Below are 18,097 nucleotides of genomic sequence, written 5' to 3'. Positions count from 1 at the left end.
ATCATCCAGATTCCTTTTGAACAGTGCCATAAGGGTACTATGTTTCCCATGAGCAGGTAGCCTTTTCCAAAGATGTGTTAGTCACTCTGAGATAAATCTGTCCATCCAGCAGTCCTATTTAAGTCGCAGGCTATATTTAGGTCCCTGAAATGGGTGGCTCTAGTCCTGTTTGATTTATGGATATGCAACAAGTTCATTAGGTTTGGGTCTGAGATTACAGTGTAAGCCAGGCATGTCTCCCCTAAGGTGTCTATATGATACAGAAAGTGACAGGGACTTAAGTCGGTCTGTGAACCGCACCTGCTGGAGTCCCTCTATCTTCTTTGATAGAAACCTCTGAGGTCCCTCCAATTGCTGCAGGTGCTTTGTACATTACATGCCGAATGGGGCGTTATACTCAGTTGTGGGCAGGATTAGTGCCAAGTATATGTATATAGGGGTTATAACCTCTTTTGCTCTCGAGGCGATGCCTTTACTAATCAAGTGTGCTACATAGAAAGTCTTCCTTACTACAGTAGAGACATGGTGGTTGAAGTTAAAGTCGCAGTCGACTTGTTGAACCCAAGTCCCTTACCACTTCATGGGTACTTAGGGTATTGTTGTTGATTTGATAGTATGAATGGACATTGTGCTGAATGGAATGATGATGCATTTCTTTGCATTCAGTTTGAGACTGTGACTGAGACACCAGTTGTTGGTCTGTGTAAGACTTTCATGGCATATGCTGGCATCAGTTGGGGATGCAATAATTACACCCAGTTTGCCGTCATCTGCCAACTTGGTCAGCTGCAACCAGTTTTGCCTGAACTTCTGAGAAGTATATACCAAACAGCAGGGGGGCCCAGCACTGACCCCTGTGGCACTCCGCTGGTAACAGGTCTGCTGGTTGATGTAGAGTCACCCAGTTTCATAGTGTGTCTCTGGTTTGTGAGCCAGTTAGCAACCCATTTTACAACAAAGGGGTTTACATTTAGTTTGCTAAGTTCATCTATAATGCCCGAGTGTGAAATTGTGTCGAATAGCTTTGCCAAGTTGAGGTATGCTGTGTGCACAAATTTGCCCTCATCAATGGCCCTGGTTACATTTAAAAAAAAAAAAATCCACAAGATTTAACAGGCAGGATCTGCCCTTGACTAAGCCGAGTTGGGTAGGCTCCAGGGTTTGGAGGTTACCTATGTCTTTATTTATGAGATCCAAAATGATACTTTCAGTGACCTTACAGATGAGACTGGTCAGGCTTATGGGTGTGTAATTCCCGGGTCTGTTGCTAGGTCACCTTTGTGGTAGGGAATAACTGTAGCTGTTCTCCATTCTGTAGGAACAAATCCTGTGGTTAGACTGTAATTGAAAAGGGTACTTAATGGTGATGCTAGTTCATGTTTTAGCCTGCTACTAAACCAGTTTGATGAGTTTCACCTCTCTGACTGTGCTTATTGGATGTGTTTAGTTCTGCTGCTTGGAATTAGGAACTGTGTTGACTTAGTAGCAGCTTGTTGTTTTTGCCTTCGACTTCCAGAACAAGCATACGTGTGTTTGGGAGGCGTTTAGTCCTGCTGTTTGGCATCAGGAGCTGTGCTGGTTTAGTAGCAGTTTGTTTTTTCTTGTCTTTGATCTTCATGTTTTAGCCTGTTTAGAAAACAAGCCTGGGATGCCGTCTGGTCTCACAGAAACTTTTTTTTTTACCTTGGACAAGGCTTTGATGACCTATTTTTGAGATATGTAGGTGAGGGTTGTGGCAAGGTTTGTGATAGATTTGGAGGGGATGGGGGGTGAAATTTTGCCAAACCTATCCACTAACAGGTTTGCTATTTCTGTGGGGTCAGGGTGTGTGATACCATTGGTCACTAGTTCTGCACATGCTTGGATCCTACCTTTTAGGTTACGTACATAGCTGTAAAAGGCGGCGTTATGGTTATCCCTGGCTGTTCTTGCCAAGTTTTTCTCAGAGGCCCTTAGAGGATTTGACAAGTTGTCTTATTTGCCTGTTGAGGCTGAGGTGGCTGCTTTTTCCATTGTTGGGGTTTTGCCTTCGTTTTCATGGACAGCTACTTTTTGCATCTATTGTAAAGTTTGTTGATGTAGGATGTCCACCATTGTGGCTTGTTTTTTCTTGGGGCTCTGGTTTTAATTCTTTTTGGTACAGATCCCATGTGCTTGGCACCCTCACCACCCTCTGAGAGGATCCTGAGTTAATCCTGCTCTATCCTTGGCAGATAACTGAAGTGCATAATGGTAAAATAAATCTCTTAACTGTTTTAGTGCTGTATTTTTGTTTTATTTGTTGATTTTTACCTTAAAATTAGTTTAAAGGTGCTTAATACCTGAAATTGCCTTGTCTAGGTAGTTTAAGTTGGTTTATTTTCTCATTACATTCTTAAGCAATCTGTTTTGGGGTTTTAACATTGAGGTTAACAGTGTCCTATATAGCCTCAGATGCTTGGATACTAAATTGTAACTATTAAGCTGCCCTTAGAAAGGAAACCTCTAATGTAGTGTGGTTTAAACAAAGCCATTGCACGGAGACAAGATAGAGAAGCTAGTTTGTGAGTTAAATTATCAAATCTCAGAACAGTCTAACCTAGCCTAATACCAAACCCCAGGGACCACTAAAGGAGACAACTGTATAACCTCATCCATAGCCTACAGTAGTCCACCCAAATATAGGTCTGAACAACAAGGCTATGCAATTTCCTAATGTCTCTGTAGCCTGCTTGGCAGATATGGGCATCCTGAGACAATGTGGCGACTGTCTCGTACACAGACAAATATTTAATCCTTAAAGAAACAGACACACTATGAGACAGATTTGCATTCACAATTTCCAAGAACACACACACACTACATCAACCACACAGTGTTCACCCCCCCCCCCACACACACACACACATACATATAGACCAGCTTTTGTTGAGTCACTAAAACAGTTGTCTACAAGGTTGAAGCCCACAATCCTGAAATGCATAGTCAAGGTAACATAATATAGAAGATCAAAACGCTGAAGAGAATAATGCCTAAAAATCTTGAATACTAATTATCCCTACAAGTGAAAACAGCGGAACAAGAGCTAACATGGATACTACAGGGGAGGCAAGTCAGGAGTTCGAAATTATAGTCTTCAGCATTCACACCCCAATATCACTTCCTCACTGGTGAGGTCAGACCACAACTTTGTATCCTTCAGAATAAAAATCAACTGGGTAACCTCCGCAAACCCTGTTAACAATTTGGAACTATTCCAAAGTGAATGACATCTTCAACCTCCGCTGAAAAAGGACTTGTGTCCAGATAGACTTTCCAGGATAGCAAATAAATAAGTAATGAATAAGAATAAATCTTATTAAGATGTAGTTTGTCAAAATTCAGTGCCCCTCCTAAACCCAAGTTCAAAACAACCACAGAGATCCTGTACAACAGTGTAAATGGCTGCATAGAGGCTGCTGTACCGGGTCTATATTAGTTCACCAAAATCACATCGCAGCAAACACCTAATCATCAGCCCTCATACAGTGAAATTAATTTCAGCGATTCACTGAATTTACCAAGGGCAAGGAAATACTTGCCCCACAGCACAACTTTGCCCTTTTCTCCACTGTAGTGCGATCTCAGAGTTGGTATATATCAAAAACAGAACAACCAAAACTAAATAAATCCACAGATGAATAGTGAAGCTAGAAACCACAGAGGACACAATCCAGTAATCCAAGACACTTTTTATTGATTTAGCACTTCCGTCAAGGTGAAAGACTTCATCAGAATAGTCATGTTTGCTAAAACACATCTTTAAATAATCCACCCCCAACTCACATTGGTTAAAAGAAAAACATCACTTCCTCCAAAAAATAAACAGTAAGAAAAACTTTTAAAATATTTTTAAAATATTTGGTATACTGCTGATAAAAAATGCTTGCACATAACAAAAACAGCATAGACTGCACATTCCTGATAAAAAAAATACTTGCACATTACAAAAATAGCATAGATTTCAGTTTCAAGTACTGAACTAATAGAGACTCTGTCATTGAGTCCAGGAGCCTGTCAGGCATTTGTTCTAATCTGCCACTTAAGCTCCATGAACTTTAAAAATTCATCCAAGGGACCCCCCCCCGAGGACCCAAATCAACTTGGTCGACGATGAAAAATTTGAAAGCATGCAGTGGGTGAAGGCTGATGTGCCTGTACAGCACATTGTTTTCATTCTTATGTTTAATATGGTATGTATACTGGTAAATTGTCTCAGTGCCCTGATAGTTTTTCCTACATAGCAGGCGTCGCAAGAATCACATGTTGTTGTGTTGTGTCTTTCGGCTTTTCCCGGTTAGGGGTCGCCACAGCGGAACTCTGGTCCGTTAATGATTGGCAGTAGATTTTTACGTGCCGAGTTGCTGGCCCTAACGCACAACCTTCAACGAAGGTACGCCCATTCACGCATGTCTCCACACAGAAGACGCTCTAGCTGAAAATCGAACAGGACAACGTCTTACTGTGAGGTGACAATGCTACCACAGCATCACAAGAATCACATAATGGGACATAAACAACTCCTTTGGAGTAACAATAATGTTTCCTACGTGTAGTGACATACCCATCATTTTTGATTTTAATTTTGTTTGTGTCAGTTATATACGGGCACTGTGGGCACCTACCACATCTGTAACTACCACCCTGGTCTGGTTTTATGTTGCATCTTTCCAATAACCATTTCAGGGAAGTTTCCTTTTTATAGACAATCTGCGGCCTCTTGCCCAGTTTATTATGGACATCAATGTCCAAACTAAAACTTGCCAGAGCTTCACCACAACCTCCTTGATGTCCCAGAAACTAACGTTGAAAGGCAAAATAAGTGCCCTACTAAATATGTCAGATTTCTCCTTATGCGAAGGCCCACTCAACCCATGAAATAATAAAGGGCTAAAGTTACCAAGTTCTCTCTTGGTAATAACTTCGTCTGCTATACTACTGATAAAGTTTTCAGGGCACCCTCTCTTAATTAACATGTTTTTCAATACCCCACATTCTCTTAAAAAGTCATCAAGTTGTGAAACCATCCTGGCTAGCCTGAAGTACTGCCCTTTGACCAGTGCATTCTTTTGATGTACATGGTGCCAACTAGAAAAGTGCAACAATGAGTTGGAATATGTTGGCTTGCAAAATAAATGTGAGGTAAAACCCTTCATAGCATAGTTCTTCTGCACAGTCACATCAAGGTAGTTCAAAATATCTCTGTCTTTGTTCATAGTGAACCTCAAAAAAATTGGTGGTCCCATTGATGAAGGTGAAAAATCTCTTCAGGTCGTTTTCACCTCCTTTCCAAAAAAGGACAATGTTGTCCAGGTAGCACCCGTAGAGCATCCAGAGGTCACTGAATGCAGAGTTCATGATGAACAAATCCTCCCATTGTGCCAATAAAATGTTGGCACACAGCACGCACGCATAGCAACACTGGTTCTTTGTTTAAACAGGTGTCCCCAAGTTGTTCTCCAGGACAAGCTCCATACATGCCTGAATGGTCAGAATAGTCCCATGATTGAAAGATGTCTTCATACAAAGATAGTTATAAAACCATTTGATCCCTACGTCATGTGGGATTACTCAGAACAAGTCACACACATTAATTGTAACAAATATCAGGTCTTCGTCAAACATTTCAGGTTTAATTTTCCCTAGAAAATCCCAAAAATCTCTAATAATGGATTCTCTCCCATCCAGTACATTTGACCTTATTGTCAACGTATTTCGCTAGGAAAAATGTCTTAGAGGCCTTAGCATCCACTGTAGGGTGAAAGGGGAGGTTAGTGATGGACGTGTATTTTAGGAATCCCAAATATTGTTGGGATCCTAGAATGTTTTATACTTAGGTACTCATGTGTCTCTATTGATATCTGACCATTAAGTAGCAGTTGTTCAATATGTAAGTCACTGTTTCTGTAAGCAATATTCAATTAATTGCGAGAGACTTCTACATATGTATCACTGTATAAAAGCTCCAACATCCTGCTATTTTAATAATCAAGACACATCACTACTAATCCCACTAAAGGTGCTAGGTCTACGTAATGTTACTTGGTTCAAGGCCAGGTTATCTGAAGAAAAATGTAGTGCTAAGTTCAACTTCCTAGTGTATAACTTAAGTTGTATAATAGTGTCAACAATATTGAAATTAGTAGCAGGGACAAAATTCAAGCCTTTAGAAAAAAATTCAGCCCATTCAACAGTGACCATCGTTTGACTGTAGTTATAAATACTAAAATCACCAGCCAAATTCATAATAATAGTGCAATCAGCAATATCAAATTCTCTACTGAGGCTCATTGCCTCTGATAGTTGTTCTGTCTCCCTCACCATTGGCCCTGATAGTTGTTCTGGCCATATCTCCCATTGCCTTGTCTCTCCTGGTATGAGTCATCAATCGTTCTGACCTCCTCAGAGGCGTAGGGTCTAAAGGGGTATCAGTACATGTGTTACTAGATTCAGAATTGTCAGCATTAATGTCAGCATTGTATTCCTCATACCTATCATGCCACCCTCTTTGTTGCCCCTGTGGGGGGGTCTGGGTATGCTCTCCCCACCTCAGTCACACAGGTCCCTTAGTAGTTTATTTTCCTTGCTTGTTTTTAACTCACACAGCTCATTTTCTACATTACTAAAAACCAGCTTGTTTGTATTCAGTCAGTCAGTCATTTTAATACTGTTATCCAGCTTCTCTATGTCTCTTACTAACATTGCCATTTTACAGTAATTGTCACCAACCAAAATATGTAACAGTTCACAACCCTGCTTATTAAAAGGCACAGTTAAGTCTTTATATAATTGTGAACCCTTTACCGGTCCTGTAGTGTATTTCCACATTCTGAGCTCTTTGGGGATCTGTTCACGCTTGTTACACTCCAATAAATACTCATTCTGCAACTGCAGCTTCTTGCATTTGGTCAGCAGTTCCTTAAATTGACGAAATTGCTGTTATAAACAGACGACGGCATTAAAAGAGTTTGCACCATGTTTTTCAAGCTGAACTCCAGTTTTTAGCCACTGCTCAACCGAAAATGCTGCCGTGGCGTCACCCAAAGGTCCCCGACTGTTGCAGGGTTGAGAAACGGCTCCAACCACTTTGTTTTGAGAAAAAGTCCCAATATTCTGCCTGCTGTTATCAAAGAAATTAACCCTTTGAGTTGGGGTGATATTAAACTGATCGGAGCTTTGTGTACCAGTAATATTTCCACTTGCTAAACAGTCCGACCCATTTTTGTTTAGTTAAATCAGTCAGTGTTTGCAAGTAAAGAAATGACTTCAAAATGGCTTGTAAATCAGCGGCCTCAGTGCTCCCAGACTGTGCACTGTCATCCATTGTAAAACCAAACCAAAAACAGAATGACCAAAACTAAATAAATCCACAGATAAATAGTGAAGCTAGGACCCACAGAGGACACAATCCAATAATCCAAGACACTTTTTATTGATTTAGCGCTTTCGTCAAGGTGAAAGACTTCATCAGAATAGCCACTTGTGTTTTGCTAAAACACATCTTTAAATAACCCACCCCCAACTCACATTGGTTAAAAGAAAAAAATCCCTTCCTCCAAAAAATACACATCACTTTCTCCAAAAAATAAACAGTAAGAAAAACTTTTAAAATATTTTTAAAATATTTGGTATACTTCTGATAAAAAAATGCTTGCACATAACAAAAACAGCATAGATTGCACATTCCTGATAAAAAATACTTGCACATTACAAAAATCGCGCAAGATTTCAGTTTAAGTACTGAACTAATAGGGACTCTGTCATTGAGTCCAGGAGCCTGACAGGTATTTGTTCTAATCTGCCACTTAAGCTCCATGAACTCTAAAATTTCATCCAAGGGACCCCCCCCCCACCTGGAGACCAAAATCAACTTAGTCGACGATGAAAAATTTGAAAGCATTCAGTGGGTGACGGCTGATGTGCCTGTACAGTGCATTGTTTTCATTTTTATGTTTAATATCATATGTATGCTGGTAAATACTTTGTCTCAGTGCCCTGATTGTTTTTCCTACATAGTAGGCGTCGCAAGAATCACATAATGTGACATAAACAACTCCTTTGGAGTAACAATTATGTTTCCTACGTGTAGTGACGTACCCATAGTTTTTGATTTTAATTTTGTGTCAGTCATATACGGGCACTGTGGACACCTACCACATCTGTAACTACCACCCTGATCTGGTTTTATGTTGCATCTTTCCAATAACCTTTTCAGGGAAGTTTCCTTTTTATAGACTGTGCAGCCTCTTGCCCAGTTTATTATGGACATCAATGCCAAAACTAAAAATTGCCCAGAGCTTCACCACAGACTGTTTGGTGACAAGTGTCTTGGATTATTGGATTGTGTCCTCTGTGGTTCCTAGGTTCACTATTCATCTGTGAATTTATTTAGAGTTGGTATATATAGTTGGGGGGTGGGGGGACAGCACCCCACTTGGATGGGTTTGATTTGCCTAGCTGTTGGTCTGTTGTGCTGTAGGCCAAGCATTTCTTTGCCCTCGGTAAATTCAGTGAAATTGCTGAAATTATTTTCGCTGAATTAAGATCAATGATTAGGTGTTTGCTGCAATGCGGTTTTTGGCGAACTAATGTAGACCTGCTGAAACTCTAAAGACTAACTGTACTACTTGAATTCTAACCTTAATAGGGTATATAACAGAAGGAAAAAAGTCACAAGGAAAATCGTGAAGAGCAACTCCCATAATAAGAAAATCCAAGGCATCCACTGAAATCTTCAACGAATAAGTATAATTCCTGTTTTTTGCACTTGTGTATTGTATTTTATTGAACTGTTGCTTCATTTTTAACATTTTTTTCTGCTGTGACTGTTTCATTCTGCACTTTGCATATTTGCGTCTTCTGCCTTAAATAGCATAGGTTAGATGCAGAATTGCTGAATCTAGACTGGCATCACTTGAACACTAAAATCAGCCATCTTACATTAACAGGGCCTCCCTGCACCCTTGTGGCTCAGGACCCATCTGAGTTGGAGACTGCTGGAATAAAGGCTGTGTGAGGGGCTTTCCTTTTGGTAGATTGTTTTAGAACTGTTTACATTTCCTTGTATTTAAGCCCTGCATTTGCACATAGCTGTGCACCTCGCAGTGGGAGTTAGTGGTGCCTTGTATAGACACAAATGCCTAGAATCACTTGTTTTCCCTAAACACCACTCAGAGAAACCCTCTCAGGCTTCCCTGCTGCTCATCGGGCAACTTGGTTGCATGCTGCTGCACTGTAGGCAGCTCAGCTAAGCACTGAGTAGTGTCGCCCCTTCCTTCACTGATTATATTTCTATATAGATTCAAGTTCCCTTGTTAATCCCAGAGAAGTAGCTGATCTTTTGCTCTTCCAAAACTAGGAATTACCTGCTGCCATGGACAGTCAATTTCTCAACATTTCTTCAGCCAGCCTGATTGACATGGACATCTTGAGGCAGTATAGCAATTGCCTCATGTATACTGACAACCACCTGCTCCTAAAGCAAACAAATACAGTATGTGATGTTTCTGTACCATGAAACTTGAATCAGTCCTCTCACATAATAAACAAGACATCAGAAAGGTTGTCAGCTCACACATCTCGTCCCTTACATAAGATAAAGTCAAGACACATAAACCCACATAAGTTTCGGTACTCGCCAAAGGCCTAACAGAAGACCTGAGTCCTCCCAAGCGCAAACAACCCTCACACACTGGTACACAAACAGAATCCACCAGCACAGATAACATGCATGTCAGTGCCTCAGCAATTAAGCCCCTGAGGCAAAACACATCAAAACCAAATGTCCTGATCATAGGTGACTCAATGGTGAGACACAGACATCCCTCTCACCAGGCTGGACAAGAAAGTCACAGTCAGCTGCCTGTCAGGTGTCAGGATCTGTCAAGTCACAAACTCACTCTAGTCACTCAGCAGCAATTACCATCATGACTGTGACATAGTACATGTTGGAGTGAGTGACTTGAGAAGGATCTCTATGGACTGTATAAAGACAGATATGACAGAACTCTGATTATGTGTGCCAGGCAGCTATGTCTTCTAACCCAAAGCAGAATTCTACCTTCACTTAGGTTGATGCCACAGTACAGACAAAAAATGATTGACTTCAACAATTGATTTAGCTTCTGGTGTCACTCCAAGGGGATCCAGTATCTGTCAGCCTAGGAAGACATGGTCGACAGACCTCGATGCTTTACCAGAGATGGCCTTCACCTGTCTTCTCAAGGCTATAGGATATTGGCAAAGATGCTTACCTCCCTCACAGAGCCTTCTTTAGGCTATGTCAAAACAACAAAACTTCTGACGTAAAAAAAATATTCTCAAAGGTCATGCTGCTTAATGCTAAAGCCTAAACAGCAAGTCACACTTCCCTGGAAGCCCTCCTAACCTTGGAAGATGCTGACATTTGTGCAGTCACTGAAACTTGTTCCAAGGCCACAGAGAGTACCCTGGCCAAGCAGGGCTACAATGCCTTCCACATGATCAGACCCCAAAACAACCGTGAAAGAACCAAAGGAGGTGTATCCATTTTCATTAAATCCAAATACACCTCATAACTGTCGAAACAGTATGACTCTCTTGAGCTACTCCAAGTCCGAATAACTATAGGTAAAATACCCTGCCACCATGAACCAGGAGAAACACACTGCCTACCTGGACTTGCTTGAAACTCTCAGTATACAGCCAGACACCTTGATTATGGGAGAATGCAACTGCCCATTTATTGATTGGGTGACTTATATGAACACTAACACAACTGCACTGAGATTCTTGGACTTTAACGTGAATGCACTGAAACAGTTGATTTTCACCCCCACAAAGTGCTCAAATGTCCTGGACCTAGTACTCACCAACATGGAGGGTTACAGCATTAACCTCAGTGTGCTGTCCTCCCTGGTTAAGTCAGACTGTAAATCTATCCCATTTGAAGTAAAGATCAGGCCTGATAACCCCACAGAAGGAAAAAAAAAGAAAAATTTCTCCAAAGCAAACTATTGCCTCCTAAGCGGTGGTATAAATGGCTTCAAAGCACCTGCTAACACAGGCAACAATGACTCTCGTGTGGAGAAGTACACTAACGCTGTGTATAGCTACTTAAACAAATGTATTGACTCTGCTGTACCTGACAAGACTAAAACCAGGTCCTCTTGTAAAAACAAGCCACCCTGGTGGACTCCAAGTATAAATACGTTATATAACAAAAGAAAGAAACGGATATCTAAGAACAAGAAGGAACATACTAATACAAAGGAAGATTACCCTACACAGCCTAAATATGCAAATCAGAAACCTTGTAAAGTCCTCTAAAGTTAGTTATGAGACTAGACTGGCATCCCTAGCTAAAGACAGTCATAAGGCATTCTTTAGCTATGTCCAAAACCTCAAAGGGAATACGTAGCTGTCTGCCAAACTTGTACTGGATAGCACCACTTACACTGAACCTGAAGAAATTGCCAACCTGCTACCTGACAGATTTGGTGACAACTTCACCCCCTTGTTCCCACCAGCTATATCTCATGGCATTCCCAATACCTGTCCTCTACCAATTATCTGCAGTGAACAGGTCATTTAAGCACTTTCCAAGGCCAAAATATGGTCTCTGTGGGACCAAATAACATCCCAGGCTGCTTACTAAACAATCTAAGACAAGATCTAGCAGAATCACTTAACTGTCTCTTTAACCACAGTGTGAGTACTGGTTGTGTGCCGGCAGAGTGGAGAACAGCAACAGTAATCCCCTTGCACAAAGGGAGTCCATCAACCAACCCTGGGAATCATAGACCCATTAGCCTGACCAGCCTTCTCTGCAAGGCCATGGAAAGAATCATGATGGACCTTATCAACCAGGACATAAGCAACTTTCAAACTCTTGACCCAGCTCAGTTTGGTTTCGTTAAGGGCAGATCTTACTTATTAAAGCTAGTGAACTTCTTTGAGAAAGTCACCAAAGCCTTGGATGAGGGGAAAGCAGTGCACACCACCTATCTTGATTTAGCCAAGGCATTTGACACAACTTCCCACTCGGGGATCATTGAGAAACTCTCCCAGCTGGGTATTAATCAGTTTGTCACTAGAAGAGTAGCAAACTGGCTCATACATAAAGCATGCACTGTTAAAGTTGGGGAATCCACTTCCACCAGTAAACCAGTTACCAGTGGTGTACCACAAGGATCTGTGCTGGGCCCTCTACTGTTTGGGATCATTTTTCTAAAGTCCAATAGAAAGTTTATGGCTTGTGGCCTGGTTTACCAAGTTTGCAGATGACCGTAAACTGGGTGCAACCATAGTCGTCCATCGTTATCAACAAATTACAGAAGAGACTGCCACAAGCAAATTATTGGTGCCAGGGCCATGGACTGAAACTAAATGCTAAAAAATGCCTCACTATCTCCTTTGACAAAGAAGTAGCCCCTACTATTTACGATAGAGCTAGCACCCCTCTAGGCTCAAACATAGTGGTGTGAGGCTTGGTTACACAGATTGAGAGCAATCTAAACTTTGATCACCATGTGTCCACAGTGCTAAGGAAAGCCTTCTACACTGCACATCTCATAAATAAGGGCATGACATCCAAGTCCACGGAGGTCATAACTCCACTGTACTTGACCCTTAGACCACTGATTGAGTACAGTGCTCCCTTCTGTATGTACCTCACCAGACACCTATAGCAGCAGCTGGAGAGGCCAGAGAGGTTTCTAACCAAGAGAATTCAGGACCTTCATGACATGACCTACATGGAAAAACTGAAAGCCCTGTCACTGTACTCTGTATCATACAGGCTGATGAGAGTTGACATGTCTGGCCTACAGAGCAGTCTCTCACCAAGTCCTAATGGAAATGCTGCACAACTGCAAATCAAATAAGATGAAAGTCACTTGCTCCAGGGATCTCAGTCTAGCCTATGACATTATTAGAACTTGTAGGAGAGAGATAAGTCTCCCAGAGACTGCCAATCCTCTGGAATAAACTCTCATTTTATGTGAAGCAGAGCTCCTCAGTGACCCTATTTAAGTGCAGCCTTGACAATTGATTGGGAAACTGCAAATTCACCCTGGGGGGTGGCACCTGTGGTCCTCATGAACAGGAGCAGTCAACATTGATTACAATATTGCTCTGCAAACAATGACCATCTAACTATGGTCAACTAGGGTACTCGGGGGGGGGGAGGGGGTGTTTAATGGCTAGGCTTGTAAAGGTCCTAGGGCCATTAGTCTAGTAACCTCCTATGAGCGTATAAGAGCTCTCTAATCAAACTAAACAGGAAACTAAGAAGACCAAGTCTAAAGTTCAGCTATAGCTTCACAGGCAAATGACAACCACAAGGTGTTCTATAGCTATGTCCATAACCTCAAAGGCAGCACACAGCAGTGTGCCAAACTCTTGGTCTGTGGTGCCACCTTCATTGAATAACATGACATAGTGATTCTGCTGGTTGACAAATTCAGCTCAAACTTTACCCCCATTTCCCCCTGCCTCCCCTGTGAAGTACCTATTAGCATTACCCCCCCCCCCAACTATTATCAGGAAGCATGTCCTGCGTGCTTTCTAAATCCAAAAACTCAATCTCATTGGGCCCTGACAGTATCCTGGGATGCCTTATAAATAACTTGAAACATGACCTATCAGGACCACTTAAGTCACTTTTCACCTATAACCTCAAAACAGGCTTTGTACCATGAGAATGGATGACTGCAAAAGTTGTCCCACTTCACAAGGGTGGACCATCAACTGACTCTGGAAACTGCAGGCTCACTAAATATGTAAAGTCATGGAACAAATTGTCATGGAAATGATCAAGAAAGACGTAGGCAGTCTTCGGACACTGGACCCAACCCACTTTGGCTTTGTCAAAGGAAGGTCATGCCTACTAAATTTGGTGAACTTCTTTGAGAAGGTCACCAAGGCAATAGATGATGGTGCAAACCACCAACATGGCATTTGATAAAATATCCCACTTAGGTACAGTGGACCGACTCATGAACTTGGCATAAATCCCTACATAACTCGCTGGATTGCCAGCTTTCTCAGACAGGACTCAGGAAGTCTGAAATCATGAGATCTCTTCCACTAAGAGCCTGGGGTACCTCAAGGTTGTCTGCTGGGACGGCTGCTATTTGAGGTCTACCTCTTAAAGGAAAAGGCTAATGTCAAATGGCAAACAACAGAAAATTGGGAGGTGTCATAGATTCTCCCAATGACACAAACATCTTAAAGAGGGTCTAACACAGACAAATGACCGGTGCCAAAGTCATTGATTAAAACTCAGTGATAAGAAATGCATTATAATGCTCTTTGGAAAATGACCAACCAGACTAATTACTGTATTGATAAGACACCCCTAAGAGTTAACCTGGTAGTCAGAATTTCCAGAGCATATGTAGACAGTAACCTGGCCTTTGACCAACATGTGGCCAAGGTAGTAAGAAAACCATTCTGCGCCATAGGTTCATAGTTGTATACCAGGCTAACAACTACCAGGGCCTTTGTAAGCCTAGCTGCACAATCCAGTGCAATTGTGTCACTGTGCATAATGGACATTTATTAGGAAGGGATATGTTAGGAAGTTTCTTGAGGTTATGTGAGGGAGATATTAGTTTGGGTATTACTGTCTGCCTCTATCAAAGACATGCGGAAGGGCAGATCTGGGGTGAATTTCCAATTTCCCATCCATTGGTGAGGGTTGTGCTTAAATAGGGTTATGGTTAGGACTCTGCTTTACATGCATGGGGATCCTGTTCCAGAGCATGGGAATCTGACATATGTCAACCAACTTTAAAGTAAGGGCATGACATCCAGGTCCAAGGAAGTCATAGTGCCACTTTATGTGGCACTTATCAAATCCATCGTTGAGTATAATGCCCCCTTCAGCATGCCATATCCTATAAGGATCGCCTTAAAGGCCTCTCTATGTCTGTGTCTCCTACAGATTACTGAGAGGTGATCTATGCCTGGCATACAAGGCATCCTTGGATCCAGCTCCGCTAGACCTTTTGCAGATCCACACAATGAACAGCATTGGACCCACTAGATTCAAGGATTTAAATTTTGCTTGCAACTTAAATAGGATGTGTTGGCAAGACAGATGTATCTCCGAGGGTCCCCATGATCTGGAACAAACTCCCCATCTATGTGAAGCAGAGTCCACCCCTAACCGTTTTGAAGTGCAACCTTGACCAATAGATAGGCCTGACCCCCATGTCTCTGATAGTTTGGGCATAGGTACTGTCTGCCTCTGTCTAACATGCCCCCCTCCCCACATAACCTTTATAAACTTCATAACTAACATACTGCATGATAATAAATACTTAGGATAAATAGAAACACAGTTGGGCTGGATTGTGCAGCTAGGCTTATAAAGGCATGGTGGTAATTAGCCTAGTATATACCTATGAGCTTACGGATTCTGAAAACACTATATATGTAATTGTATACTTATGATGCCCCTGAGGCATTATGATGTCCTGTAATATAGCACATCCTGTCATGTTCTTTTTCTTTATTATTCTGTTCTTGGGCCCTGTGTGTATCGTGTGCTTAGGTATTCAGAAAGCATTAATAACTGTAATTATGTTAGATACATTATGGTTGTATACTGCCCAGAGCTGAGGTTCAACTTTGGTGTAGTGTACCAAGCAGAGTATTTACCATGATTAAAATCAGTAAGAAAATAATGTATTTTATATTCATTAAATAATAGGTTTTCTATTGCAGAAACTAAGCAGACACCAGACTTGGAACTCTTGACACATTAATCAAGTCATTTTCTTGTTTAGAATAATTTTTAAAACTTTTAAGTCTGAGAATGTATTGTAGACGATACTGGAGAGAGGAGTTTTTAGTGGATCTATTGTTAGTTATTAAATAATGAGAACTTGTTAAAAAAATGGAATTATCCTAAAACAATAACCTTTTCTAAAATTTTCCCCTGTGGGCAAGCCACACCTCCTTGCATTCCCTCTACTTTTTATTGTTAACTTAATGTCGCCCCTCTTTGAAAAAATAGAAGAGAAGACCTCAGAACTGGAAATACACCTGAGGTTCCTAACAAAATGGATCACAGATTTAAAATTGCTAAGCTACCAGAAAAGACTGGAGTCACTGTTCCTCTTTTCTGTATTTTATAAGCTCATCAGAAGAAACCTATGCCTTGCTGCGTGAACAATCAGGAACCCAGGATTTCTTGTACCTTTGCAAATCAGTGTTCCACAACTACCAGAACAAGGTATTTAAGCCTAGTTCAGCAGATCAATAAACAAGGTGGGGAGAAGATTCATTACTTAACATCTCCCTCACCGCTGGAATAAACTCCCTCTATGAATAAAGCTTGGATATACTATCTTCCTTCAAACAGGATCAGGATAATTGGATGGGGATTCATACATTTGCCCCTGCCTTGAGTGGCCTAGCCCTCTTTGAGAAGGGAGGTACATTCTACGGTGAGAACTGGAAAGTCTCATTAGCCCTGAACTTCTTAAGATTTCTATATGATAAAGATCCCTTAACTGCCAAATTTGTACAACCTCTTAATTAGATTATTCAGAAAAATCCAGTTTTGCAAGTTTCCCTTAAGTGAAATCTGTTTCTGAGTCAATGTTGGGCAAACTAGCTGTTCTGTAACTACTGATGAGCCTTGTGATATATTAATAGTTCTTTTTTTTCTGTTTTTTGATAATTTTATTTATTGCAGATATTGGTTAAATAATGCCATCTAATAAATCTGTGTCTGATGCATTGATCACCCAGTTCAAAAACTGCCACATTTTGAAAGACCACAAGTTACAAAGGTAAGTTGAAAGGAAGTTGTACAGCATTTTGATCATTAAATATTGTCTGTTGTTTACCTGCTAACCACTGATGTTTGCCACCCCCATTATTTCTTCTCCTCAAAGTCCGAGGTGAAGGGAGTGCAATGAGAACAGTGACCTGCCACTCTGCAGGATATTTTTTTTTTTATTTTCTGAGACATAATCCTCCCACCCCTGTCCCTGAAAATGACCAGAACAAGTACCCCAGTTTCTAGAAAGTGGTGATTCCACACACTACTACACTGTAAAATAACTTAACACTGCCCCATCCACCAGTTTTTGGCTTCTCTAAGAGTGGTTGTGAAAGGTAAATTCTCCCCACAAAGGATAGATCAAAATATTCTCAGCTACTTGTTTCTATTTCCTGCACAGACCATTTTATATCTCAGGCTGATTGCCAGGCTTAGCTCATCAGCACTCATTTGTATGTCCACCTTGTTTCTGACCAGTTTCAGTTCTCTGTGTTTTTCTAGTCCCAACACTTGGCTTTGTGTTATTTTTGGCAATTAGGAACTTTAGCATACCTGGGAGTGGTGGTGGAGGAGAAGCAAAGTCTGAAGAGGAGGTCAATGCTAGAATCAGAGGGACTGCAGCCAACTGGCATAGAGTGTCAGGGGGATTGTGTGACAGTAATAAGCCAAAGAAGCTGAAAAGTAAGGTGTACCAAATAGTGGTGTGAACAGCACTATTGTGTGTGGTACAGAAAACTGAGTAGTAAAAGGAGAGTAGTTGAGGAAGCTAGAGAAGATGAAGTGCCTGGGAAGGGGGGTAGGATGCACACTGTGGGACAGATGAAGAAATGAGGACATAAGAGCAGAAGACAAAGTATCTCGAATTGCAGAAAATGTTAAATAGAATAGGTTACGGTGGTTTGGGCACATGTGCAGAAAAGAAGAAGACAATCTGGTGATGAAAATTTGGGACAGACAGGAAGAGGGTAGAGGAAATGAGATCATCCAGCAAAGAGGTGGCTGGATTGTGTGAGAGAAGACCTGTGACAATCGGGCATGAGCATTGAACATAGTAGAATAGCACTGAATAGCGAGAGATGTCAACAGTTGACACAGCACCCCAACCCCATAAGCAAAATGGGCTTGTTGATGTTGATCAACAAATGGTGAATTCTGCAGTAATGGGAATAGTGGATATTTTGGGTGATTTTTTGAGGGTGGGGCTGGGGTAGAAGACAGGAAGTTAAAAGGTCTTTTTATTACACTTGGGGTTTGGAAACCTGCCTTGGAGTTCCAGTTTAAGGGATACATTTTACAGAATCT

At 41.4% G+C, this 18,097-nt stretch overlaps 1 protein-coding gene across 5 annotated transcripts in view; it reads left to right on the top strand.

Moving 5' to 3' along the window:
• The window catches only part of AMDHD2 (amidohydrolase domain containing 2), a 493,489-nt gene that overhangs the window by 47,422 nt on the left and 427,970 nt on the right, over positions 1-18,097 (top strand). For 4 of the 5 annotated variants that reach the window (XM_044071199.1, XM_044071196.1, XM_044071198.1 and 1 more), the window contains exon 2: positions 16,706-16,802. In XM_044071199.1, coding sequence (XP_043927134.1) covers positions 16,720-16,802 — 83 coding nt within the window. In that variant the 5' untranslated portion in view covers positions 16,706-16,719. Of the gene's footprint in view, positions 1-8,717; positions 8,764-16,705; positions 16,803-18,097 lie in introns of those variants that run through there. The other variant, XM_044071197.1, reaches the window with a different exon arrangement.

Source organism: Protopterus annectens, chromosome 5.part0 (assembly GCF_019279795.1).
Source record: "Protopterus annectens isolate FY-2018-M chromosome 5.part0, PAN1.0, whole genome shotgun sequence".
NCBI lineage: Eukaryota > Metazoa > Chordata > Ceratodontiformes > Protopteridae > Protopterus > Protopterus annectens.
Note: the sequence above shows the minus strand (reverse complement) of the source record. Positions and strands in the feature narration are given on the sequence as shown.